The sequence below is a fragment of the Alexandromys fortis genome, unplaced genomic scaffold (assembly GCF_014885135.2).
Source record: "Alexandromys fortis isolate MF-2015 unplaced genomic scaffold, M_Fortis_MF-2015_v1.1 scaffold_107, whole genome shotgun sequence".
NCBI classification, from domain to species: domain Eukaryota; kingdom Metazoa; phylum Chordata; class Mammalia; order Rodentia; family Cricetidae; genus Alexandromys; species Alexandromys fortis.
In genome coordinates this window covers 4,734,767-4,761,432 of record NW_026067987.1, presented here as the reverse complement: position 1 = coordinate 4,761,432, position 26,666 = coordinate 4,734,767, and the positions used below count along the sequence as shown (strand labels likewise).

Sequence of the window (26,666 nt, the reverse complement as noted above, 5' to 3'; positions counted from 1 at the left end):
CCCCCCCCCCCCCCCCCCCCCCCCCCCGACAATGAGTCTACTGATACTGTGCTATTTACTTCTGGGTCTCACAAATCTTAAGATCAAAAAAAAAAAAACAGATACTCACTACATTTGGGTTAAATGGGGGTGTAATCTTCTTATTAATGAGATCATCCCAGTTAATTAACGAGAAGAAAATATGATTCTTAATCTCCAGCTGTTGGAAAGAAACAGATTCATTTAGATGGCAGGACTCAATAAAGGGCATGAGGTCAGTGTCCCTCTCCAAGGTCCCATGATAGCAGGACAGCAATACTTACAAAGTCTTCCTTGGCACCCAGCCTCTTTGTCCGGTCCTTCTGCAGGAGGCCCTCCAGGAGGTGCCTTGCTGAGTTTGTGATATTTGGTTTCAACTGGAGAGGCTTGTTCAGAATGTTATCATACATCTCAGCTGTATTCCGGCTATAAAATGGAGGCTGGAAAAAGAAGGGAATTCCTTCAGATTCAACTCAAGTTTTGTCTAACATATTAGGTATCATGAGAATGCCAGACTTAGTGTATGAAGCTGGACCTGAGATTATCCCTTCCCTGGGTGTTGAAATGTGCATAATTTTTTGGTGTCTATTTTACAACCCCAATTGGAGCGTGTGTTTGAAGGGGCACGGGCTGCTTGCTACTGCACGGGTTAGGTGTGGTCCTCTGTAGTAAACTGTGTAGAAGAAAACCACTAGAGATTTGGGGATGTTGCTCAGTGCCTGCCCTAAGATTCAAACAAGACTACCGAAGAGAATCCAGAAGACATGGTTTATAAAATGTACTTAAAAAAATAGCCAATGTCTCCTCTATTAGCTTTTGATAAGATTACGGATAAGGACAAGCCATGGCAGCTAAACCTGCACTCAAGTAAACCCACACATGTTGTCATGGGGATGATTCGGCGTGTTACTCACCAGGCCATAGAGCATCTCATACAAGACAGCCCCGAGGCACCACCAGTCCACTGTCCTGTCGTACGGCTGCTTGTGGAGCACCTCTGGTGCGAGATACTGGAAAGACACAGCAGGAAAAGAGGTTAGGTGGCCCTCCAAACCAGCCAGTCCTGGCAGCAAGCAGACCCCAGAAAAGGCTTTCTGGTTAAAACCTCTATACTCTTTGAGGTTAACTGCCAACCCCCCATCCCCGTGAACATACTGGTGTATTTAGGGACCAACTTAAGACCTAGTGGTACTAGGAGGATCTCTTAGGACACGGATCTTACACAGAAGGCCTTGGAGATCCTCAGGCTAAAAAGATAGATGTATTTTGCTTGTACTGAATTGTACTAAGGAAATGCTTAGGAGTTTACTCTTTTCGTATTTAAAAGCATTACTGCGCATGTCTGTTTTGGAAAGGGGAGGCACCGACAAGAGCACCTACCTCAGGCGTGCCACAGAAGGTGGAAGTTGTGCCGTTGTGTTCAATGTTCTCCTTGCAGAGCCCAAAGTCAGTAAGGACAATGTGTCCCTGTGAGTCCAGGAGAATATTCTCTGGTTTTAGGTCTCTGTGGGAACACGAAAGTGGTTGCAGAGGTTAATTTCACGTCCTGACAAACCCTCTGGAAAGACTGCTAAGGGTATTAGCATTTAATCCGTCGCTGCTCCACAGCCAATCAGAGAAAGGAGTTTGCTCTGCAGGTCTGGATTAGGCGCCACGCTCCTGGCTGGCTCACAGGCCGGGGAAGTTTTACAAGTGACCAAACTGCACAGAATCCCATATTTTAAGACTCCAAAGGCTCAGCCAGGCCTCCCTCCTTCCCAGCAAGGTAGCTTTGCCTCCGACTTACCTATAAACGATGTTGAGGGAGTGCAGATAGCCCAAGGCACTTGCTATTTCAGCAGCGTAGAAGCGAGCTCGTGGTTCTAGGAAGCAGCGTTCCCTCTGGAGATGGTAGAACAGCTGCAAGAGACAGGACAAGGAAGGCTGAGTGGGGTCGTTTAACCAAGCCTTAAAAATTGATAAGTTTGCGGAAATACTAATTCTGGCAATCGCCCACCCCTATCAAGGGGTCCTCTCCCTCAGCTCACCTCTCCACCGTTGATGTAGTCCAGGACAAAGTAGAGTTTGTCAGCAGTCTGGAAAGAGAAGTGGAGGCCCACCAGGAAGGGGTGTTTCACGTTCTTCAGTAGGACATTCCGCTCTGACATAATATGCTTCTCCTAGGAAAAAGACGAGATTCAGAGGCCAATTCAGATTTCAGCTTGGCACCAAACCACAGGGTAAATAAAGGGTATTCACTAGGCCGTCCGGTGCCTCGTACCTCCTTCTTTTTCAGGATGGCTTTCTTCTGTAAAACTTTGACGGCATAGAAGGCTTCTTCTGCCTTGTGTCTCGCTAGAAGAACCTGAAATGCCAATCAAACCGTCAGTTCTTTTTTCATCCTCGTCCAGGGAGAATGTGAAAATACACGAAAGAACGTAACTTTAAAGTTTTCAGGTTTGAACTTACCTTCCCAAAACTGCCCTTTCCAATCACTTTCAGGAAATGAAAGTCAGAGGGTTTAGCGTGAGGATTGGAGGACGGACCAAGGTTGATTTGTTGAGAAGGACTTGGCTAGAAAACAAACAAAGAAAAATCACCCTTTAATATCCGTGAGTATATAAGCTGTGCACACAGCCTACTGCTAACAGGTAAGTTTACGAAATATGCCTTTCAAAACATTCCAATGACTCAATACTTAAACACTCATGACACTTGTTATGTTGAAGACATTCCTACCCTCATAATAATTTTTACAAATGTTGTCTTAACTGACCACTACAGAAATACTGATTCATTTACAGTTTTCCTCGGCAGACATAAGAGTACTTACCGGAGGGGAGGGATTGGCGTTCATAAGCTCGGGCTCCTGAGGTTGGGAGATTTTCAAAATGGACTGAACTTCGGGGCTGTGGAGAGATTTAAGAGCAAATCTCTTAAATTGCCACCAGAGGGCACACCGACATAAGCTCAATTTCTGACTCAACCGTTCAGTATTTAAACCGAAAACATCCAAATGAATTACTTACAAAAACGTAGGTAAAAGAAAATAACCCGGCTAAATATACTATTTAAGGTTTGTTCATCGAGAAAGGACGTGGGTTTGATAAACACGCAAGAGAATTAATCTTACATCTCCAGGAGAAGCTCGACCCATAAACTAATATTAATGTTTAAAATGTTTCAAGTAAGCCAAAAGGCCCAAAGAGATCTCTACCCCGGAGAAAAGACTTCGGCTTCTCCCGATGAACAAAGTGGTTAAGAATTAATAAGTCTTGCCCGCTGGTATATTTAAACGATCTTTTTTATTTTCTTCAATTACCCCAAACTTACTGTTTGCATGCATAGGAGTTGTTGGCGATCTTCTGAATAAAATCGTTCAGGCCCATCCTTCTCTGTTTCATGAAAGCTGTGAATTAAAAAGAAAAAAGAAAAACAGGTTTAGGCGGCTCCTTAACGTCCAACGCCACACGCTAATCTGATCCTGAACCTTCAAAACCCTCCAACATTTCCACGCAGTCTCCTACACAAGTCCGGTGCTTTTCCAGCACTCACCGATGAGAATCGCTACCATTCCCCTCATCTTGGAGTAGGTGAGGGTGCCTCGAGCAGCCTCGGTTTTCACAGTCATCGCCCCAAGAGTCAAGAGACAACAGGGAGCTGTGAGACCGGCTCAGCCAACCGTGCGCTCGGGGCTGCGTCCGCCTTTATATACCCTGCGCCGCCGCGGGGGCGGGGCCGGAGGAACAATGAGGAAGCGGCGCTCTGGGCCCCGCCCATCACTAGGCTCCGCCCCCCGCCGTCGCTCAGGCTGCTGACCGAGACCCGGGCGGATGCGGGTGGCTGGCCGCCTGATCCTGGGTGGGCTGTGCTGGCCGCCCTGGCAGGGGTGAGGGTTCCACCGGCTGTGCGGGCAGGACCCCGGCGTAGGGCGGCACTCGGCCTCCCTCCGCCCGGGCAGACGGAGGGGACCGGAGGGTTGGGGAGTCCCGGTGATTTTCCATTTCCTCTCGAGTACTCTCGAGCGGAGCACTGCTGTGCACGCCTCGGCACCGACCTCTCCCTCTCCTCGGTCTCCCGATCCGGTGCCCGACTCGCACCCGCCGGTTTCTGTCCGGCGCCTTCCTCCCGTCTCCATCTGACCTCCACCCACCCATGCCCCTCCATAGCTGAGTCCCCCGCCCCTCCATAGCTGAGTCCCCCGCGGGCCCGACGGCAGTGCTCACCCAGTCCGCTCAGCAAGACCGACTCGCTCCTTTTCTGTGCCTCCGCCCGCTTTTTGTGGCGGGGCCGGAGCAGCGACTCGAGCCGAGCCCGAGCTAGCGCACCCTGCATCTCCCCCATGGCCGCGGACTGAGGGGCGCTCAGCGGGCGACAGCGACCGGCGAACACTGACGTTTCCTTGAAGGAGCCGCCGTGACTCAGGCCGGCAAGATTTCCTGCCCCAGTCCCAAAACAAACAAATGTCCCTTGTGCATGGCCGAGTCGCTTCCGAAAACGCCTTTTTTGTGCTTTTGGCCAAAACCAAGCAAGGCTGAAAAATCCCAGAACTTGGAAGAGGAGGAAGGAAGGAAGGAAAGAGAGGGGGGAGGGGGGCCAGGAATGTGTAGGGGAGGGGGCGGAAATAAGTCTCTGCACTACAAGAAAAAAGTACAATCTTCATTTCACTTTTTTTCAACTAATCTCCGAGAACATTCTGTCCGTTCTGCATATAATTTTTGTGCCTTGCAAATTTTAATCCTAGCCATGCCATGAACACGTGAGGAGGTGGCAAGTTAGGGGGAGCAGGGGCTTCGCTCCGGGGGCCAACCTGGAGTGACCCTTGGGGCGTCGATTCCCCTGCCGGGGGCGGGGGGCTGCTCCTCTCTCAAGAAAACTGCAAAATCGCGTTGCATTGCCTTAAACTCCGTTATTTCGCATCTTCCTTACCCTCCGAGTTACCTCACGGCGGATCCAAGGAGTCTTAATTCTATAACCTTGCTTTTTCTTGCAAGTTCATACATAACTGAAACCCCTTAACTCTTTAAAGATTATTAAGAGGTTTGTCTCAGAAAGCAAAGAAGCTGCAGGAGGTAGCCTGAACTGGCCGAAGGAGTGATGTACCTTGCAGTAACCCCGCCGCTGGGGGATGCCTGGCGCTGTAGCCTGACCGCCAACGCGGGGACAGGCGCCAGCGCTGGCTAGGAAGCCAGGAGCACCCGGTCTGGGCCAGGGGCGGGAAGGCGGCTGGCTGCAAGTAAGCAAGACTCTCAGAGCCAGTACCTGGCGCTGGCTGGTGCTGTCTGCGTCCACTGCCCTGCCATGACCCCTTGCTGAGACGAGCCTAGCATTTTAGAGCTGACACACTCCAAAATACCAGTTGTCAAAGCCAGAAAAAGCATGAGAAGCTCCTTTCCCTCCGTCTTGGGCAGGAGTTTGTTTTACAACCACAGCCACCTCACATGCCCTAATGCGATCTCTAGTCTCAGCTGCTGCTTGCTAGATTTGCTCACTTCAGACGCCAGAGACCCTGAGAAGGGGGCGCCCTCCTCTCTCTGGAGACAAGATTTTGCTTAGCAGACGTCCTTCAAAACGTACCTAGGGTGCCTGAAATTGGCACTCCAGCCTAAAACAAGGTGCAGGCGGTTCCAAATCCCAGCAAATAGCCCAAGCTGCTTTGTCCGCGCTCGAATATTGCCAGTGAGTGCCTCTACAAACCACGTGGCACCGGTCATTTATTTAGCCTAGTCCAGCCGTCCCCCCCCCCCCCCCCCCCCGGCCCCAGCCCCAGCCTCGTTCGTTCCTTCCCCTCCAAAAAACAGCGTTTGGTCTAAAATGTCGTTCTCAGCAATGATTGTTTTTTGTTTTAAAATCTGAAATCAAGATGTGTTCCATCAGAGACCCTCCCTAGAAAATCACCCAACATTCAGCGCTTCCCCACGCTTCTCCCAGGTATCTTTGCTTTTCCCATCCCATCCAAACTGCGCTTCTCAAACCACGAACCTTTCCAGGGGGATCTGAAAGCCTCCTCTTTCATTCTTCACAAAGCTGGGGAAGAGAAGCCCGGGATTACTATGTGGACTTGGCCTCCAGTCTGTGCGCCTCTGAGGAGGCTGGAAGTTGCAGATGACAAGGGAGAACCAGCCAGAGGCTGCGGTGACTGTTCTGTTCTGAGCCCTACTTTATATCTAAAGGGAATTTACATACAGGAAGGGAGCAAGCTGCAAAGTTCAAAACACTGGGCTATTTATCCAGCCGTTGCAACATCATCCAGAAAATTACAGTCATCAGCGTCCTGGGCTTGTTTCACCAGCAAGACACACAAGAAATGTAACTTAACTGATTATCACCACACATCAGTCCAGAAAAAAAAAAAATTCAAAACACATGCACAGGGTTTGTTCTCTCAGGGAAGCTCTCTGGCATGCATTCCAGAGGGAACATGGAATTCAAGTTAGAGGCCTCCAAGTGCAATAACGAGTAGACACAACCATATATTTGTGGTTGGAACAGAAAAGGACCTATTTGGATGTGTCTCTTTCTCTCCCTGCCCGGAATGGTCAGCGATTGGAGACGGATGGTCTGCTAACCTTATCATTTAACAGAGAGGGAATCAAGTTGTTGAGACTGGCTTTCCTTCCAACCGGATACCTGAAGGGTGGAGCAGGCGCCCCCAGTTCTGTCCCAGCAACCTACTAGGACTTCCGAACAGGAAGGTGACACACGGCAGCAGAGGGAGGAGGGAGGTTGCTGGGCTGTGTGATGCTTCTGTTAACCATGCACAGACTCGAGGCTGTCCTGTGGCAGCTATTCAACCACTTGATCTCTTCTTCCTTCCTTGGTTCAGATAGTCCTCCTACCAGGAGGTTATCCGGCCCGGCCTGGCCCAGTTCCTCCCGGTGGGCGAAGTCGTCAGACTTGCCTGACACACTCAGCTGATGAATACAACCTAGAGGGCGCTAGAGTTCTCTGGGAGAACTCTAGAAGGTCAGATTGCTTCACTTGCCCTGGCGTTTTGTTCTGTCCAAAGAGCATTGCCCTGCAAACCTCCCGCAGCCAGAAAGGACAGAGCTTTGCTGTGAGTGAGAATGGCTAGCTAACTGATCTCCACTCCCCAAGCAAGGGGTCTCACAAGTATGCCTCGGCGTGGGTAAAACGACAACCAACACCCTCGTGGAAATGGTTTGCCAAGACGTAAACGTAAGCGGAAGCAAAACCCTTTCCAGTGCGCGTGTCTGTTACTACTATAGAAAATTGCTCTTTGTTTCTGTTGCTGTTGAAAAATGGACTCTGCAAACACGGAGACATGACAGTTTGAAATAACTTACTGTTTAATTCAACACCTCACAAATGTCAATTTTTCCATCTGTTAGAGGGAATGGTTTGAAGTGCATTGTCTAAGAACTCAGCTACAGGGCACTCCTTCCTCTGTTAGTCTTGACTACCTAGATATTTCATTGATAACAAGACAATACCATTTTGTGTTACTCAGGATGCTACAGCTTCCAGAAGAGACATGTGCACAGTTCAGGCTCCCAGTTGGCTGATGTATGTAGCCATGTTTCCTTGGGGCATCCTCAAAACTCACAGAAACACCGGAAACCACGATTTCTACTGTAGTGAGCAAGTGAAGAGATACATTTTTGTGGGAGGCGGTCACCAAGAGCATGTCTTTTCATGAAAACAGTAATCCCCCAAAGGAAAATGATGACACACGAGTTGATTCATGACAGCTATTATGGACAAGTGGTGGCTAAGCATCTATTTATGGAGCAGTTTCTATCATAATTATTATCATCCATATTTGTAGCTGTCAAAAGTGATCTGCATAAAGATGCGAGTGATATGGTAGAAGACGAAGAAGTATACATTATCCGTAACAATGTAGTTAAGAGTTATTAAAACCCACATTACCCTGTGCTTTATTATGAAGTTCCCCCTCCCTCCCCATGCCCAAATGATAACACCAATGTCCTATACACATTCTTTCCAGAAAGAGAAGGTGTTGGTGTTAATTAGGGGAGACAATGGAAGAAGCCAGTGGGCACTCTTGGAAGAATGAGAATCTAAAAAACAGCAAGCAGATAGGTTTGTGACAGGCAGAAGCTACAGCCTCATTCCATCTTGGGAATGTTGCCAGGGACTGATGTCACACCATACAATGAACAACAAAATAAAAAGTTTTTTAAAAAAAAAAAATCAAGAATCACTGTACCAGCCAGAACACACGTTAGAACCCTACATATTTGTCAGCATTATGTTTAATTTTTTGGTAGCCCTGGCTGTCCTGGAACTAGCTCTGTAGACCAGGCTGGCCTCAAACTCACAAACACCCTCTTGCCTCTGCCTCCCACATGCTGGGATTAAAGGTATATACCACTGCTGTCCTGCTGTTTAACTCTTAAGATATACACACCTGGAAAAAGATGTTTGAGGAAGTTCCTATATGATCATGAAAAATGATACAATGGTCTGACTAGAAAAGGAAATTGGGGAACTCTTTAAAATGAAATACTACGTATGTGTGACCTAACACCAAGAGAACTGTGGCCTCACTAAAGGCCTTATGTATTACTGACATAGCTTTATGGCTAGGCATTTGCATTTCAAAAGGCCATCTATCATCTCAGACAAACTAAGTTAAATGAACTGGAGTGTGTGGAGCCCATACTCTCTGCCTCCTCTGGCTTCATTTGCTCCAGGGTGAATGCCCTTGTTCAGGTTCACATCCTCGCAAAGCCTGGTCTTGGGCACCAGGCAGAGCCAGTCCTTGAAACATGCACATGTAAGTTGGAACCAATATAGAGATGGTAATAGGGGTTCTTTTTTCACCTCTCAATTTACAAAGAACCCACGGGAAAGAACACCCCTGGATATCTGACAGACACATCTGCCAAACCAAAGTGAGACCTAAAAGTTTTAATTGGCTCAACATGAGTCTCTCCTCAAATCTTTTCCAACCTGACCCTGTAATTGCTCTAGCAAGAAGCTAGAGCAGTTGAGGCCACCCCTAAGGACAGCGTCCTACATACCCTGCCCACAGATAGCAGAACAAAAGAAAGAAAGAAAGAAGATAACATGATATTAGTACTGGAGAAAGCCCTAGCAGGAACCGCTAGAGTATTGACTAATGTCTTTCCACGTACACTAACTTCCTTTTCATCTCAACCCTCCACAGTTTTTGTCACTTGCCCAAGCTCAGGGGTGACAGTGCACGCCCGCCCACGAGAGTACTTGATTGCAGACTGGGCTCTGCTTGAGGCCTGCTGTCTGCAAGAATTTACACAAGGTGCTCTCCACACCTTAATCCCGTCATCTGTAGCGTGGGGCTGCTAACAGCTCCATCCCATCAACTGAAACGTAATGAAAATATAAAGAGTTTTGCACGTGGCTCTTTCAAGGGGGACTTTCAAAAGGAAAATATGCCTATGTTGGCTATACACACCCTCTTATACAAGTTACAGCATCATATACAAGGCCTCACACAATCAAAATCCAAATAACACATGGGTGTACTGTGGTTAAGCCATTTGCACAGTATGACCCCCTTCATCTGGGCCCCAGATAGGCCTGGGTGGCAGAAATGCCATGATAACAGGCTGAAAGGAAGATTCTCCCAATTTTGTTCTCCAGTTTTCCCTTTCCCCATTGTCCCACCCACACAATGCTCCCAAAGATGTCATATCAAGGAACTGAATACCATGGTAACCGAGTAAATACAAATTTACCAAGTGTTCGAAGTAAAGGTTACTCTTGAGAGTCGAGACACAGAGTAAGTGAAACATGAACCATAGGAGGTTTTAATCAGTCCATTGTTGGAATTGAAGTTATTGGTGTTGGAATAGAATGAACGCCAGCAAGGACCTGTTGATGGGGGGGAAGGAGGGAGAGTCCTGGAAGGTCAAGGAAGGCCTGCACATTCCTGATGTTTTCTAGGTCATCCTGGCTGCCCCTGGTCTCACATCTTTCCTTTGTCGGATCTTGGAGGAGCACATCTTTAGTGGCACTCAGTTCAGGGTAGGACTGAGGGGTGTGCTGTCATTGTGCACGAGGAAGTCATAAAGCTGTCGTTTAAGTCGAATAGCACTTATTCAAAAGTTCAGGAGAATTTCCAGACCAAGCTCTTTTTTCTAAGGTGTAGCCATGCCCTCATGTCACTGAAATATAACCTGGGAAAAGGTCTCATTGTAGCCAATACTGGCCTTGAACTTAGGGTTAGCTAAGGATAACTCTGAATTCCTGATTGCTGTGCTTCTACCTCCTAAATTCCGAGATTTTAAACACATATCATCATGTCTGGTGCTGGGGACCAAACACAAGTGTTCTGGAGTCCTGACATCTGAAGATGAGAGAGGAAGGATGTACATGGGGTCGGGGATAGAAAAGACAATCATCTTTTCTCTGTTTCTCTTTTTTGTTTTATTCAGGCATCCAGTCAATGGCAGGTAGACACACTCCCCACCCAAACCACCTACTCATATGCCACCTCTGAAAACCCTCTCACAGATACACCCCGATTCTTTACACACCCCTTAATTCAGTGACAGTGATACCTACCATCAGAAATCAATCTGTTGTCAATCTAAAACCTACACCGAGCTCTTTAAATCATGCTTAACTTCCAAGTTAGAGACAACAAGGTAATGACTGTACCTCATGAGATACACCCATCCTGTGTACAATCAAAAAAAAATGTAATAACCCCTTCTCCAAAAGAGATAACCTCTGCTCTTCCTGACAGTCCATGTCTTAAATAAAACGCTAAGTCAGTATAGTTTAGGCTATGTATAAAAAGAGAATAAGGAGGAATGGAAACATTTGATCAAGATAACCGCCATATAGTCAATGGTAGTCTTCATAAAGTGAAGATTAATGGTGGCAGCGGCGGCTCTTTCTGTATAGCTGGTGCTTACAACTGCTTTCGATACAGTGTTCTATAATCTCCCTTTCCTCAGTAAGCTTTAAACTGTGTTCGTTGTTTTATTTTGTGGTCCGCGAGGGTAAGATAACCTTCATTGCTGGAGGGGTCTGAGCACTTCATATTTCCTCCCGGACTGGGGTCTTGTAATTTCCCATTGACGATAATCTGGGAATAGGACACTGAGAGGCTCCTGGTAGGTGCTCCTGTACTTTAGATACACGCTTCCTTGCTCTGCTGGAGCACCCTTCCACGTTCCCCCCTGTGGGCCAGATCAGTTACCCCCTTCAGTACTGTAGCCCCCTTCTTACCCTGTTGACTTGAGACATGATGGGTCCAAATTGGCTAGCCAGCTGTTTTAACTCCTAGGTCAATGGGATTTTCATTTTGTCTCCTGGTGGAAACATTTTCCCTCTGGAACTAAAGAGATCCAGGCCAACAGTGCCTGAAGTTACAGAAAGAGGAAGTCAACTTTTGCTAGTGAGTCAGTAGTGGGATAATGAGCTGGGTTATTTCCATTTTCAACCCTTCTTTCCTGGGGCTGCTGACCATGAACCCTAGCTGTGGGAGAAACAGTGCCACACACGGGGTGTCTATCCGGAACACTCACAGTATCTGACTTACCATTCCAGTGCTGTGAGCAGACACCATGGCCAAAGCCATGAGCATCAGGTGTGATGCTGAGGCAGAAGCTGAGAGCTTTCCATTCTGACCTGCAGGCAGCAGGTGGAGAGAGAGAAAGATTGAGAGAAGGGGATGGAGAGAGAGAAGAGAGTGTGTGTGTATGTAGCATGAGTTCTAGTAGGTCTTAAAAATAAAAGCCCAGAGACAGAGTCAGATATTGGGGAAAATGCTAACAGATCAGAGAGATGAAGGTAGCCAAACCACAGCCACCTTAGCTACTCAACTTCCCAGCTGAAAAGAGACTGAGCTCCCGTCTCTTCCTGCCTTATCACTTCCTCTCCCTGCCCAGCCATATCACTTCCTATCCATCTATACAGACCTCCAGACCTCTATGGTTAGCTAGTGGCTAGCTCCACCCTCTGATCTTCAGGCAAACTTTATTTGTACAAACAAGATAACACCGAGAGAGAGAGAGAGAGAGAGAGAGAGAGAGAGAGAGAGAGAGAGAGAGAACGAACTTGGGCCTGGTGTGGGTGTTTGAAGCCCACCGCCAGTGACACACCTTCTTCAAACAGTTCCTAACTAGGGACCAAGCCTTCAAACGTAAGAGCCCATGGCTTTCAGTTCGCATGTGCATACAGATGAGCTTTCTAAAGTTTTCACCACTGAGAATATGTCTCTTTACCACTGTCCTTTAGGTTATAGTGCTGTCGGCAATATATCCATATCTGTGGTTATATATGCACACATGACAGTATTAGTAACATGATGAAGTTGCCCACAACACAGGCTTCACATCACGAATATGAAAATGCAATATAGTCCCAGTTTCACACGAAGCAATTAAAAACAAGATGCTTTATCCTGAGGCTTGGACATCTTTCTTAGCATATGATAGGCATATGCTGTAGTTCAGTGTTTTCAGAACTTTTCCTAGTGGGCTTTGATATTGGGTTTGCTGTTGTCCTCCCATCCTTTGTAGCCAAATATTGGCAACACTCTTCACAAACCTAGGCAAGATGGGCACTACAATTTACCAAGCAAGAGTTCAAAATGAAGAAAAAAGAAAAGAATTGCTTTGACTTTCTAATGAAACTGTCTACCATCCAGTCAAGATGTTTGAAAACATCAGTGAAAGTACAAATGCACACCCTCTCGCACCAGCCTCATGCCCCACACAGCACTGCCATGGTATAGAAAAGTGAAGACCAAAGCGCCCAGGATGCCAGGACACGGTGCTGCTCACCCCACAGCCAGAAAGCTCTGAAAAGCTGCCACTTCTTCATCCTTTCTAGGAGATGTTCACCACTACTTCCAGAATTGGCTATCCTGTAGTCGCAGAAGGCACCTCAGACTGCCCGTTTCTCAGTTTTGCTTTTCAAAGTTTTGAAACCCATCCTTAACCCTAAGGATTACCAATAAGCCTTGCTCACCTTGCCTCCGAGTCGGTTCAACAGGGACTTTAGGGGAATACACATGTTTACATTTTTCTCACAGTTCGAAGCATGCAAAGAGTAGGATGGTCTTGTCAATCATTTTCTCCCACCTTCGTGTGCCTTGCACCAAGGGATGCTCAGTAAATACTGGAGGTGTCATGACTAAATCTCTCCTGAGCACACCTCAATTTCTTCTACTTATCTATAGTTCTCAGCTTTAAAATTCCAAGACCAATTTTGATGGGAATTTTTCAGTATAGTAGAAGAGTTCATGGGGGTCAGTTGTTGTTTTCATCTTTACATCAGCATAAGGTTTATTATAATCACCAGAATCTCCATGATGAACCTTCATAGCCTAACTTCCTAAGAGCGCACCATCATAACATCAGCAGTTTAAATATCTTGGGTTTTATTTTGTTTGATTCAGCTTCTTAAGATAGGTTGTCAGCACTTGGGAGGCAGAGGCAGGCAGATCCCTGAGTTCAAGGCCAGCCTGGTCTATGAAGTTCCAGGACAGCCAGAACTGGTGCACAGAGAAACCCTGTCTAAAAAAAAAAAAAAAAAAAAAAACCAACGCCTTGAGGGCCTCCCATTTCTACAGGCACCACCCAACCACCCAATTCCTGAAAGATAAGCTTAATAGCTGAAGGGCAAAAACGAAAGTGACAAACACAGTTTTTAAGTAACTCCTACTTGACTCTCCCCTTCCTCCTTCCTCCATCTCCCACCTCCTATTCTTGGAGATCACAGGTTTCCAGAAGTTGGAAAGGAACCTTATAAATTCCTCTGGACAGTTATTTTTTTGCATCTTTTTTTAAAAGCAGCATTATAGAATTATAATTAACGTTACAAATGGCCACAGCAGCCTTCTGACAACGTAATACCAACAGTATAACAATTTTTTAAACCTCCATATTTTTCTTAGAGAAAAATACAATATGCAACAACACTTATAATCAGTTCTCTTTTTGTAAGACACGCCTTTATTCCCAGCACTATGGAGGCAGAGTCAAGAAGATCTCTGTGAGTTTGAGGCCAGTCTGGTCTACGGAGTTCCAGGACAGGTTCCAAACCAACCCCATCTCGAAAAACTAAAACAACAAAAGATCATTGTTCAATCCCAGAAAACAGGAAGCAGAGGCAGGTGGATCTGGGCCGGCCAAGATGACTTAGTGAGACCCTGTCTCAACTTCTCCCTTCAAAATTCATTGTATATGTTAATATATTAATTGTATGCAGTCTTGTGTTTCCCCAGTCCCTCCTATTGAATGCAACTCTTGTCTTTTTCTCCTTTTTTTTTTTTTTTTAATCTCTGTAACCGGCCTGAGAAGAGTGTTTTTCTGTTGTTGTTGTTGTTGTTGTTTTTTGTGGCTTGTATTGAGATTTCCTGTTTTAAGCTTTGTTTAGGATTACAGGTGTGTGCCTCCCCACCTGCTGCCCTGACTCCAAGGCTGCCTCACTCTGCTGGAAGTAAGCTCTTTCTTTAGAAAGCGGTCCTTTCTGATCTCCACAGGCTGCTTCCGTCTCTTTGGTCTCACAGAGAGCCTAGGTGAAGGCGTGGCTGCTGGACCATGACAGAACACCGCAGCTCCTATCAATAATGCAGCGACTTCCCCTGCATGCATTGCCTGCTTTAGCACCGGATGTGTGAGAGGTGAATGCAGCTGATAGCTAGCACACTGCATGCTTCTGTTTTCCTGTTGTATGTTTCTAAGCTACTAAATGCAGGAAAGTTGGGGGGGGGCTTATTTTAACAACAACACCAGTCTCAATTTTCATGGTATCATAGACAGACCGTATTCATGTCCAAAGGCCCTTCAGGAAGGAGGGGTTCTCTATAATAATAGTTGCTTGTAGGGGTCTTGACTAATTTTTCTCCTTTATAAGATTTATTTTTAGTGTGTGAGTGTTTCGCCTGCATGTATGCCTGCGAACCACGTCCACGCCTGGGGCCCAAGAAAGCCAGGTGTCAAATCTCCTAGAACTGGAGTTACAGATGGTTGTGAGCCACCATGTGGGTGCTGGACCTCAATCCCAAATCGTCTGGAAGAGCAGTCAGTTCCCCTAGCCACTGAGCCGTCTTTTCCAGCCCCAGTTTGTCTGATTTCCCCTGGAGTCACCTTCATTCCCAAAGCCTGTCTCCGCCTTAGTCAGCTAGCACCAAAAGCTCTTTCTTAGGCGAGGTGCTAATATCCTTATTTAGGTGTTAGGAATCGCTCTTCTGCACGATCTAAAGCCAGGGGCTTCACGGATGCTAAGAACATATTGAAGTAGAAATGACGTGATCCCTGCCATAGCTTCTGCCGTAGTTTCGCCCATCTATTATAACGGTTAGCATTTGTTGAATGGCGTTTTAACAACCACCAGACGCTATGCAGAACACTCTTTATGTAACTCCTCGCCCGGTCCCCATGACTGTGAAAGACTACTTACTGCTCTCACATCTCCAGTTTCTTAAGAGCAGCCACATCAGAAGGTATCACTGTCTGATGTGACACGGAATGACAGAGTGAGACGGGAAATCTAGGTGCTTCTGATGTTCAAGGCCCAGTTCTGAACCAGTCACTACTTACAGCCTAGTCAACACACCACAAGTGCAAAACCAATTGGGAAAATAATAGTCAGGTTTGGTGGTGATGCTGGCGGTGTAGGTCTGTAATCCTGGTCCTCATGATGGGACGGGAGGGGTAAGGCAGAGGGACAGGACAGGCCAGGAATGCTGGTGAGACCCTGACTCAACAGCAGGTAAGGAAGCACAAAGCCGTTGAACACATCTAACCTAGGGAACATCCTCGCTGAGTCCATGCTACTTTAAACAGACTCAACATCACCCTGTGCACAGTGAGGCATCATGGTAGCAACTTATAGCCCGTTAAATCCCTGCTCATGAAGACAGAGTACAAAGCAGCATTTCTCCTGCATGCTCTTTTGCTTTTAAGAGTTCCCTCTGTCCTGTTTTAAAGCAATGGCCAAGACATTAGAGGGTTTTATTTGTTGGTTCGTTTGTTTTTTTTAAGTGGAGTAAAAAAAAAATGTTCAATTTGGCCTTTATAAGTCAGAGTAGCAGTGGTGATGCACGCCTTTAATCTCAGCACTCGGGAAGCAGAGGCAGGCAGATCTCTGTGAGTTCAAGGCCAGCCTGATCTACAAGAGCTAGTTCCAGGACAGCCAGGACTTGTTATATAAGAGAAACCCTGTCTCAATACCCACCTGCCCCCCAATAAAAAAAGAGACTGTCTGTAATCTTAGCTGACCGAAAGACGGTGAGTCAATAACTATTGCTATTTTAAAATGCATTTACAGTATTTTTCTACCTTTCTACTCACGTTTTCCCAATCTGTCTCATCTCAGGCTGAAATTACAGTTGCCAATTTCTCCTCAGAACTTGGCAGTGCTGAGCTTAAAGGGACATCACAGGTTTCATCTTGCATTTTGGTCTTCTGTCCCCAGTTCCTTGAGTTTACCGACTGGCAAGCGTGCGTCTCAGTTTGGGTTGTCCCTTCCCCAAACACCTGTGTGCTCATTCAAGCTACTATGGCCGCACTGGCATTGTTGAAGCAGTCACGGAGAGTGACCAGGCTTTCCTCACAGTTAACGCGCCTGCTTTGCTAACCTCAAGGGATGATTGGAAACGTGGACGAGATTAGGTGTGTGAACAGTTAGAGAACTCAAGTAGATTATGTAATTTGACACCACAAGGACAATACAACCTAGCTGTGAGCACAAAATGTTCCTCAAAGAAACAAGACCCTCAGTGGTGGAGAGAACTGACGGCCATGCTTCCTCCTCTTCCTCTTCTCCTCCTTCCCCTCCTCCTCCTCCTCTTCCTCCTCCTCCTCCTCCTCCTCCTCCTCCTTTTCTTTTTAGACAAAGTGTCTCTCTAGTCCTGGCTGTCCTGGTACTCACTTTGTAGACCAGGCTGGCCTCAAACTCAGAGATCTATCTGCTCTGTCTCCTGAGTGCTACAATTAAAGGTGTGAGTCACCACGCCTGACCCCGAATCTCTTTTCTAATTGTCATTGTCATTTTATTTCTTTGAGACCTGGTTTCTCTCACTATGTAGCTCAGAGTGGTCTTGAACCTTTTCCTTTGCCTCCCAAGTACTGAATTTATAGGCATGGCTACCATTCCTGGTCCTGGGTCTCCTTCAATTCTAGTAGCTGTCAGATTTTGTAATCTTTTGCTTGAGTCAACCCTTTGGGGGTCACATATCAGATATCCTGCATATCAAATACTTACATGATCCCTAACAATAGAAAAATCACAGTTATACCTAAAAATTACATATAAAATTACAGTAGCAATGAAGTAATTTTATGGTTGGGAGTCACTACATGAAGAACTATATACCAAAGGGCCACAGCATTAGGAAGGCTGAGAAGCACTGCTCTAGAGTAACAGAATTTATAAGATGAATCAGTCTATAGAGAGAAAGGAAATTTACTAGAATGATTTACAGGCTGGAGGTCCAGCTAATCCAACAATGCTGGCTGTGTGAATGGAAAGTTCAGGAATCCCGTAGTTGCTCGACCCGCCCATGAGTCTGGACGTCTCAGTTTGTCTTCAGTATATACTAGAATCCGGAAGAAGTAGGCTCTAGTGCCAGTGAAGGAATGGATTTGCTAGTTGGGTATGGACCAGCTGGCAAAGAGAGCAAGCTTCCTTCTGTTTTAAGCTTTCAGCAGAGGGTGGTCCAATTTAAGGTGTGTCTTCCCACTCAAGGTCTGGATTAAGGTGTACCTTTTTCAGCTCAAATAATCTTGATTAAAGGTGTGTCTTCTTACCTTAAAATCTGGATGAGAATTGATGTTCCTACCTCAAATTTTGCAAAAATTTCTGGGATTAAAGGTGCATTCTTCTGCTTTTAGCTTTGAGTTCTAGATGTAGTCAAGGTGACAACAGAGAATACCCATCTTACTCAATTTCCTGACATAATTTTAGCAGTGAGTAAAAAGCCTCTTTTAAGACTATAAAAAAAAAAAAACTGGGTGGTGGTGGTGCCTGCCTTTAATCCCAGCACTTGGGAGGTGAGGCTGGTGGATCTCTGTGAGCTTGAGGCCAGCCTGGTCTACAGAGTGAGTTCCAGGATGGCCAATGATACGCAGAGAAACTCTGTCTCTAAAAACCAAAAGTCTATGAAAAAGAAGTATTATACTAACACATCAGAGACAGGAACACAGGCAAAAGGCAGAAGCAGGAAGATCTTCACAAGTTCAGGACAGCTTGGTTTACACAGTGAGTCCCAGGTCAGTCAAATACAGGCCAATGACATAGCCAGACCCTGTTTCAAGCAGATTGATAGACAGAAAAGACTGAAAATCAAAACTCTTAGGTTTGAAACAAATAATTTGAATAAAATAGGTGCGGGGGAGGGGTAGAGAAAGTCACTGATTCATAATTGTTCAACTTACACATTTTTAAAAATAATTCAGTGGTTTTCTTTATTAAATTTAATTTGTTTTGTATGTGTGCGCGAGCACATGGGCATGTCACAGTGTTACTGCAGAGCTCAGAGGACATCTTGAAGAGCTTCATTTTCTCTTTCCACCATGAGGGTCCAGGGCCTGGACCTCAGATTGGTGACAGGTACCTTTGATCCACTGAGCCACCTCACAGGTCACGATTAGAATAATTTTTTTTATTATTTTTTTATGTGATTGTACTAAAGTTGTGTCAAGAATAGACATGACACTTTCTAAAACTTTTAATGTTTTCCTGGTCAGTGATGTATGGGAAGCTACTTCCTCATGATGATCTAATGTAGCTGACATAACTGTTCCCTTAAGCTGTAAAGTTTGGGAGGTTATGTCTGCTAAATACTTCCTGGCTGTGTGTGTTCAATTTGCTGTGAGTTCATTGGGAGGGCTATAACTTCATTGTAAACAGAAGATCATCTGTGCTGGGTGAAAATATTTTCAGAGACTTTTGGGAACTAGAAAAGTCAGCCATTTAAAAATACTATTAGCTTCTCTTCTACTCAGACAGCAGAAAGAACAAGTCATTTTTGTCGGGACAAAGAGAAAGACACATTTCTGAGCTCCATAGAGGCAGGAACAGATTTTTGTTCTGTTTGAAAAGCCACAGAAGGCTGAGCCCTTAGTTTACTCAACCTGAAGGAACGGGAGGGGGCTCCTCTGTGATGAGCTAAATTGGGTCTGTAGTCACACATGCATTTGGCAGTGGGACAGGCAGGAGGCTGGGGATCTGACAAACTTTAATGCCAAGCGTAGCTCATATGCTGCATGAGCATGATGCTCGCACCTTCCAGCACAGGAGTCTGAAAGGCCAATCACCATTCCCTGGAATGAATAACCCACCCTCAGCCTGGAACTCTCTAAACTGCTGTGGACCCCGCTGAAACAGAGCAAAATTCTTTCTTGTGTTCCCAGTCCTGCCTTTCAAATTCCACTGGTTTCTCCCCCTCCCCGCCCCCAACATGTTTTTTTGATAGTGTCTCATAGAGCACAGGCGGGTCTCAAACCACAGTAGAGGTTAGGATAGCTTTGATCTTATTGCCTTCACTTCCCCAGTGCTACAAAAATCATGTATACACGACAACATCTAGCACAGAATCCATCACTTTCTGTTAAGGATTCTAGAGATGAAAGAAAAATGTGTTCCTGAATTTCTGCGGTAGCCGAGACTAAACAAAACAATGCAAAACAAGGCTTATAATGTGGAAGAGGCTGGTCCAGACCGAAGAAAACCCTAAATTCTGAGTTTACAGCCTCACCTTGCCAATGACTCGCTTCACAGCTTAAAGATTAAAAGCAGTTAAAAGCCAAGACAAGATCTAAAGTGAGCTTTTTTTATCTAAATGAGCAGGCGATGGCTAGCGTTATCTCCAGCTTCAGGACTTTGGGGCCAGTGTGTGTGTATTTCCAGGAAGCTTATCAATCTTGCGTCTGGGGCCCTAGATAATAAGGCTCAATAAATGATGGTGCTTTAAATGTCAGGGAAAACAAGAACCACTAAAGGTCCAGTAAGACACAGAATAGTAAAAGTATTAATAAAACAAAACATTCTGTTCTTTTAACCCACAGCAAATGCAAATGTGTAAAGTGTCCTATAAAAACAGAATTCTTTCTGCAGAGAGAGCTAACACACACTGCCCACTAACAACATGTTACACCAATAACTTGGTTGCATTATCTCCTTAAACTCCCACGGAGCTCATGATCTATTATTATGGTTCCATTTTTGCTGGTGGAAGAAATGAAATCACCCAGGGTATGGGGGTGGGGTGGGGTGGGATAAATCATTTGCAGGAAGCCACACAGGCAAAGTTCCCAGCACCTGTGGCAGACTCAGGAGGCCTTGTTCTCAAGTTCACCACACTAAGCCCAGCAAGCTGTGCAGAACTGGGCAGCTTCCTGCTCCTCCAGGCATAACCCACTGAAAGAGCCATGGCTCGGGAAACAGAGTGCTTGTGGCCACTGGTTTCTAGGTGGAGGTGTTATCTAAACATGGTCGTTCATGCCTAAAACCCCAGCACATGGAAGGCTGAGGCAGAATGATTGCCAATAGTTTGGGTCAATCTAAGACCTTGCTTGGGTCACAGTGAAACCTTGTCTTAAGTACACCAGACACACACACACACACACATGCACACACACACGCACACACACATACATACACACACACATGCACGCACACACTCAAAGATGCAGGCAATGGATGTTGGGCTCTATTTTGAAAAGTTTGAACATAGAAATAGACAGTGTAGGAGGCAGCATATGTATGGTCAGATGATCCTCCGGACTCCCGATGGGTTTTCTTCAACACAGCCTTCAAAATGGGACACACTGCACCTTAGATTTTGGTGAAAGCTAATTATACATACATTTGCCTAACAAATGATTAATTGTGCCTGTGCCCTATGCAAAGGACTTTTAGGAGCAAAGTGTCCTGGGAATTACTCTAAGGAGCCGTGAGAGATGACTAAGGCCTTGGTTATTCTAACTTAAGAAGTCCGTTTTTCCTCTTCTCTCTTTTTAGGATGATGCTATGTTTTATTGTACTTGTCTTGTGAAAAACTGGGTTTGCAAGGGACCTTTCATTTTTCCGGGTAAAAAAGTTTGATTGTGACTCATTGGGTTAATCAATCAAGAATATCAGCAGCTATTGTTATAGTGAGGTCACTGGTGGTCAAATTTCAACTTCTGAAAAGCCAAACAGTATGAATCAGTGTTGTTAGCAGAACTGATTGCATGGCCGAGCCGCTCCACCTTCTCTGACAGGGTGTTGACAGGTCCCCAGTGTGTGGTGCTTGTACAGGAAGTCACATCTGCTGTGGACTCCAGAGTATCACAGCCAAGTCCTACTTGGAAATCAGTGCTCCACACTGCTACCCCCTACCTTCCTGTAGGTTTTACATTCTCCCCACCCCCTCTTCCACAATGTTCCCTGTACTCTGAAGGGGATGGTAGAGTTATAGCTGGGCATCCAGCTATAACTTTGACCTGTTAGGAGTTTTCACAGTCTCTGCTAGCCACTGCCAAATAAAGACTCTCTGGTCAGAGCTGGTAGCTGTCACATTCTATGGGCACAAACATTGATACTTAGAAGGCAACTCGGTGGGCACATCATGTCCATTTAGAAGAAAAAGAAAAAGACCTGTAGAAACTTTCTCAAATGCCCTCACTAACCACAGGCTGGGTCTACAGCACCAGAGGTGAATTTCCTCTTAGGGATTGGGCACCAAATCCAAATCAGAGAGTGGTTGGTTACCCCCAAACCAAACCTGATGCATTGCACCAGTAGGCTCACCTTGAACAAGGGATCCACAGCTGAGTAAGATTTAATGAGACAACTCTGCCTCAGCAGCCTGCATAACACCTTCTGGAATTCTGAGGGCTGGCCAGCAGGGAGGAAACTTCCAGTCCAGTTCCAGCTTGAACTTTCTCTGTCCTGTGACCAAGGCATGTGGCACTCTCATCAATAGGGTCTTACCATCTAGTTCTGGTGGGCAAATAACATCGTGGACAGTTGCCTGTGTTATTGTGGGCTCTGCACGGTCCTCCATAACTAGCAACTCCTCAGAGGGAGGCAGCCCATGGCCGGCGCTGAGACAGGGACTGAGATTTTCATTTAATAATGAATGACATTTTATCCAAGCATATTTCCTTATGGCTTTTTCACATATTGTGACTGTGGATTGACCCTCTTCATCCCTCATCATTCCCAACTCACTCCACTTCCCCATGAAAACTTTTCCATCCAAGAATTCCCTCCTCGACTTTCACATCACTTTTATTCTACAACACACACACACACACACACACACACACACACACACACACATAACCACACAAATGCACACGCACATACATACACACCACCATACATATAAACACACATATACAATCACATACAGACACACAAACAGAAATGCACAGAAAATTTGACTTGACTTCTGGGCAGGGGATGTCTTTAGTTATGATTTTGGGTCTTTATTTCAAAGAAATCTAGTTGTTCCTAATAGTGTATGTCTATGATTCCTTAGATTGAGAAACTAAAACAGAAGAATTGCTTGAAGTTTGAATCTAGCCTGAATTGCACAGCACAACTCTGTTTCAAAAGGTAAACAAGCTAGGCTTTGGTAGCACACACCTTTTGTTCCAGCATAGGCAGGTGGATCTCTGTGAGTTTAAGGCTAGCCTAGTCTACAGAATGAGTTCCAGGACAGCTAGACAACCAGAGAAATGCAAAGAAATCCAGTCTTATGAAGAAGAAGAAGACGAAGAAGAAGAAGAAGACGAAGAAGAAGAAGAAGAAGAAGAAGAAGAAGAAGAAGAAGAAGAAGAAGAAGAAGAAGAAGAAGAAGAAGAAGAAGAAGAAGACGAGGAGGAGGAGGAGGAGGAACAGAAAGAGAGAAAAAGCAAAAATAAAAAGGTAAACAAACAACAAATGAACCAACAAAACTAAATCTAGATGCTTTGACAAACATGGGTTGAGTAGTATCTTGTGATGAACTGATGGAGGTGGGTCTTGTAATAATAAAGAAACTGCCTTGGCCCTCATAGGACAGAAAATTAGGTGGGTGGAGAAAACAGAAGAGAATTCTGGGAGAAAGAAGCTTAGTGAGTGAGTCGCCATGATGCTCCCACTCCAGACAGACGCAGGTTAAGATCCTCTCTGGTAAGCCAGCTCATGGGCTACACAGAATATTAGAAATGGGTTAGAACAATATGTAAGAGCTAGCCAATAAGAAACTGGACCTAGCCGGGCCAGGCAGTGTTTGAAAGAATACAGTTTCCGTGTAATTATTTCTGGGTATAAACTAGCCATGCGGGCAGCCGGGTGCCGGGGACGCAGCCCCACCGCTCCTAATTCAACAATGAACAGATGTGAAAAAATCCGGGAAGAGCATCTAGGAGCCGTTCTTCACTTCATCAGCCACTGCTCCTAGCTGAAGGGCTCTATCAGTGCCACCCAGGATAGCTCTAGGAAGAGCACACCATGAAAGTGTGAGGATGCTCGTTCTGCATGGAAATCCCAACTTAAAGACTATTTTAGCCCAACAGAGGACCAACAACTTCAAACAAAGGTGTACCAAAAAACAAACAGCTCAGGTTTCAGTCTAAAACGATAGCAGGAAAGAGCTTATATTTGTGTGGCCTGCTTGCTTATGTCTAAGTGAATGCAGGGAGTGCATGAGAGACTCTCACCCCAGCAAAAAGGGTGACCTTAAAAAGAGGCTGTTTCACTTTCTTCCTTTGTTTTTGGCCTCTCTCCTTCTCCCCTGACTCCTTCCTCTCTTCCTTTCTTCCTTCTTTCTTTCTTCCTGGGATGGTTTGGTCTTACCATGTAGTCAGGCTGGTCTCAAACTTGTAGTGACTGATACTCCTGCCTGTTGGAACCTGCATGACTCTTCCTCACATCCCATTTAAGGAAGACTTACAAAGCATAAATGTGAAAACAAGACTTAATTGTAAGTTTTGCGCCTCTATCAGCATCTGCATATGGCAGATGAGCATGCCTCTTTTGTGAATGCAAAGAACTCTGGGCGTGGAAAACTTCCTACCAGATCCTCAGAAATTCCTCGTTCTTTGTTTGTTTTCAGAATAGTTCTTCTCTATGTATCCCTGGCTGTCTGGGAACTTGTTCTGTAGACCAAGTTGCCTCGGACACAGAGATCTGCCTACCTCCGCCTCCCAAGATGTGCACCACCATGCCCTGCAAGAAACAACTTTTAACTAGAATATTTAATGCCCTAGATCTGAGTCTACTTAAAAACCTATATTGCTGGGATGTGGTAGCTCATGCCTTTAATCCCAACACTGGGGAGGTAGAAAAGCAACCAGATCTCTGTGTTTGAGGCCAGACTGGTCTACAGAATGAGTTCCAGGACATCCAAGGATACACAGGGGAAACGCTGTCTTGATAAACAAACAAGCAAGATATAACCTACTTAGGCATATTATCCTTGTGATGGCTTATCAACTTGACTACTTTAGGAATGAGCTACAATCCAGAAATGGAGGGCAAGCCTGTGAGATAATTTTCACTTGATGTCCAGTAGATGGATCTACTTCTTCTCTGGACCTTTGAGGTAGCAAGACAGATGCCTTTCATTGGGATCTTGAGGCAAGAAGACACATGCCTTTAATCTGGGCCACGTCTTCTGCTGGGAGCCTTTAGAAGGAAAAAGCAAGCTTTTGTTCTTTGCCTGCCTGCTCTGGCCTTGCTAACAAGTCCATTCCTTGATTGGCATTAGAGCCTGCTTCTTGAGGATTCCAGCGACCACTGAAGACCAGCTGAGGTACCCAGCCTTGTGGACTGAGCAACTTCTCAATTCTTGGACTTCCCATTCATAGCTACCCATTGTTGGATTAGTTGGACCATAGCCTGTAAGTCATTCTCATCTTTCTATATATAGGGAGAGATTCATTCTATAAGTTCTGTTTCTCTAGAGAACCCTGACTAATATAGTACTCAAATTGGAAAAAAAAATCTAATTAATCTAACTAAAAGAAAGTAGGTGGATAAATAAATGTCACTAGGGATAGGGCTCTGTGTAAGAGCACTTGATTAATATACACAAATTCCTAAATTCAGTCCCTAGTACTGAGAGGGAGTAAGGGAGGGAGAGAGAGAGAGGGACAGTGTGGGGGAGGAGGGAGAGAGAGAAAAGAAAATAAAAAGAGATAAAAGTCAAGTATGGTATCTCATATCTGTAATCTCAGCATCTCAGCAAAGGCAGGGGGATTTCTACCAACTGGAAGCTGGACTTTACATGGAGTTCAAAGCTGGCCTGGGCTACAGAGTATTTTTATTCTCTCCCCTCCCTTTTCTTTCTTTCTTTCTTTCTTTCTTTCTTTCTTTCTTTCTTTCTTTCTTTCTTTCTTTCCTTCCTTCCTTCCTTCCTTCCTTCCTTCCTTCCTTCTTTCTTTCTTTCTTTCTTTCTTTCTTTCTTTCTTTCTTTCTTTCTTTCTTTCTTTCTCTATCTCTCAAAATAAATAAATAATCACAAAAATCATAAAAATACATGTGCCTACAGCAAAACTTAAAGATATATGTGGCAGAGAGTCAGGGGAGACAGCTCAGTTGGTGATAAGGACACACTTTCAATCCCCAGGACTCGTGCAAAGACTCACGTGTGGTGTTGATGCCCTTGTCACCCACTGTTAGGGACTCAGAGACAGGTAGAGGGATTCCTGCGGCTTGCTGGTTACGCAACGTAGCTTACTCAATGAACGCTAGGCCACAGAGAGATTTTATCTGAAGAAAAGTCTGAAAAATCACCCTGAATTTGTCCTCTGACCTCTGAAAACACCAAACACAGAGGCGGGTGGACACACATAAACACAGACACATGCACACACAACTTACATGTGTGCATAAGTGTGTGTGTGTGTGTAGCAAAACTGACTAAATGAAACATTCATTGGACAATTCTACCACCATACATGAAGACTTCAATACTCCTGTCTCAGTACATACATGAATAAGTACATGAAAAGAGACAATCCCGCTAGACATGGCTCCTATTGTTATTAGGAAGGAGGTGCAAGAGGGACCCCATAGTCACATACAAGTTTCAAAGTAGTAGATATTATAGGCTTCTATTTTTATTTCTCTAAAGTTAATTTTTGCGACAGAATTTTACCCCGTAGACCCCAGGCTGGGCTCTAACTCACAATCCCTCTGCCTCAGCCGTGCTTTGCATTCAGAGTTCTTATGCTTTAATTTCTCTGCCTCCTAAAAGTGCCCAAGGTCTTCGTGTCTGTTCCAGATCAAGTCCCCTCTCCTTCCATTCCCTTCCCAACACATCGGGTCATTCACGCTAAGGCTTCCTTCTGCTTTGTTCCTTCGTGCTACGAGCTGGCGATCTCAGCAGTCTCCGCCAGCAGATGGCTTGTTTATTGCTTTTTTGTTCAGCTAATGGACTGAAATGATGACATAAATAGGCCATGGCACTTTCATGTTTTCTCATCTTTCCTCAAAAGACGCACATAATACAAAACAGAAAAAAAATGATAGATAAAATTGGTTAAGTTTAGACTGTCAACTTGGTCTTTCAAAGAGAAGAAACCCATCGAGAGAGCTTTTTCACCCCCACCCCCATCCCAAGTCCCTCGCTGCAGCTGATAGACACAGTCTTTGACTCTGTTCTAGGAAGAAAAGATTAAAGCACGCAGTTAGCCCCGCTGCTCCTCAAAGGACAGCTGGCTCTCTCCAGGAAGTGGAGCGTAGGAGCTGGCGCTGGG

At 45.4% G+C, this 26,666-nt stretch overlaps 1 protein-coding gene across 3 annotated transcripts in view; it reads right to left on the bottom strand.

The window, feature by feature from the left end:
• The window catches only part of LOC126511965 (serine/threonine-protein kinase Sgk1), a 7,599-nt gene extending 1,454 nt beyond the window's left edge, over positions 1 to 6,145 (bottom strand). Inside the window, exons 1-11 of one of the 3 annotated variants that reach the window (XM_050159497.1) lie at positions 5,980 to 6,145; positions 3,331 to 3,406; positions 2,831 to 2,906; positions 2,467 to 2,571; positions 2,279 to 2,362; positions 2,046 to 2,177; positions 1,805 to 1,917; positions 1,399 to 1,522; positions 933 to 1,028; positions 303 to 458; positions 110 to 199 (exon numbers count right to left, since the gene is read on the bottom strand). In XM_050159497.1, coding sequence (XP_050015454.1) covers positions 110 to 199; positions 303 to 458; positions 933 to 1,028; positions 1,399 to 1,522; positions 1,805 to 1,917; positions 2,046 to 2,177; positions 2,279 to 2,362; positions 2,467 to 2,571; positions 2,831 to 2,906; positions 3,331 to 3,406; positions 5,980 to 6,013 — 1,086 coding nt within the window. In that variant the 5' untranslated portion in view covers positions 6,014 to 6,145. Of the gene's footprint in view, positions 1 to 109; positions 200 to 302; positions 459 to 932; positions 1,029 to 1,398; positions 1,523 to 1,804; positions 1,918 to 2,045; positions 2,178 to 2,278; positions 2,363 to 2,466; positions 2,572 to 2,830; positions 2,907 to 3,330; positions 3,407 to 3,552; positions 3,716 to 4,223; positions 4,453 to 5,979 lie in introns of those variants that run through there. The other 2 variants (XM_050159495.1, XM_050159496.1) reach the window with 2 other exon arrangements.
• Between the last annotated feature and the right edge of the window lie 20,521 nt (positions 6,146 to 26,666).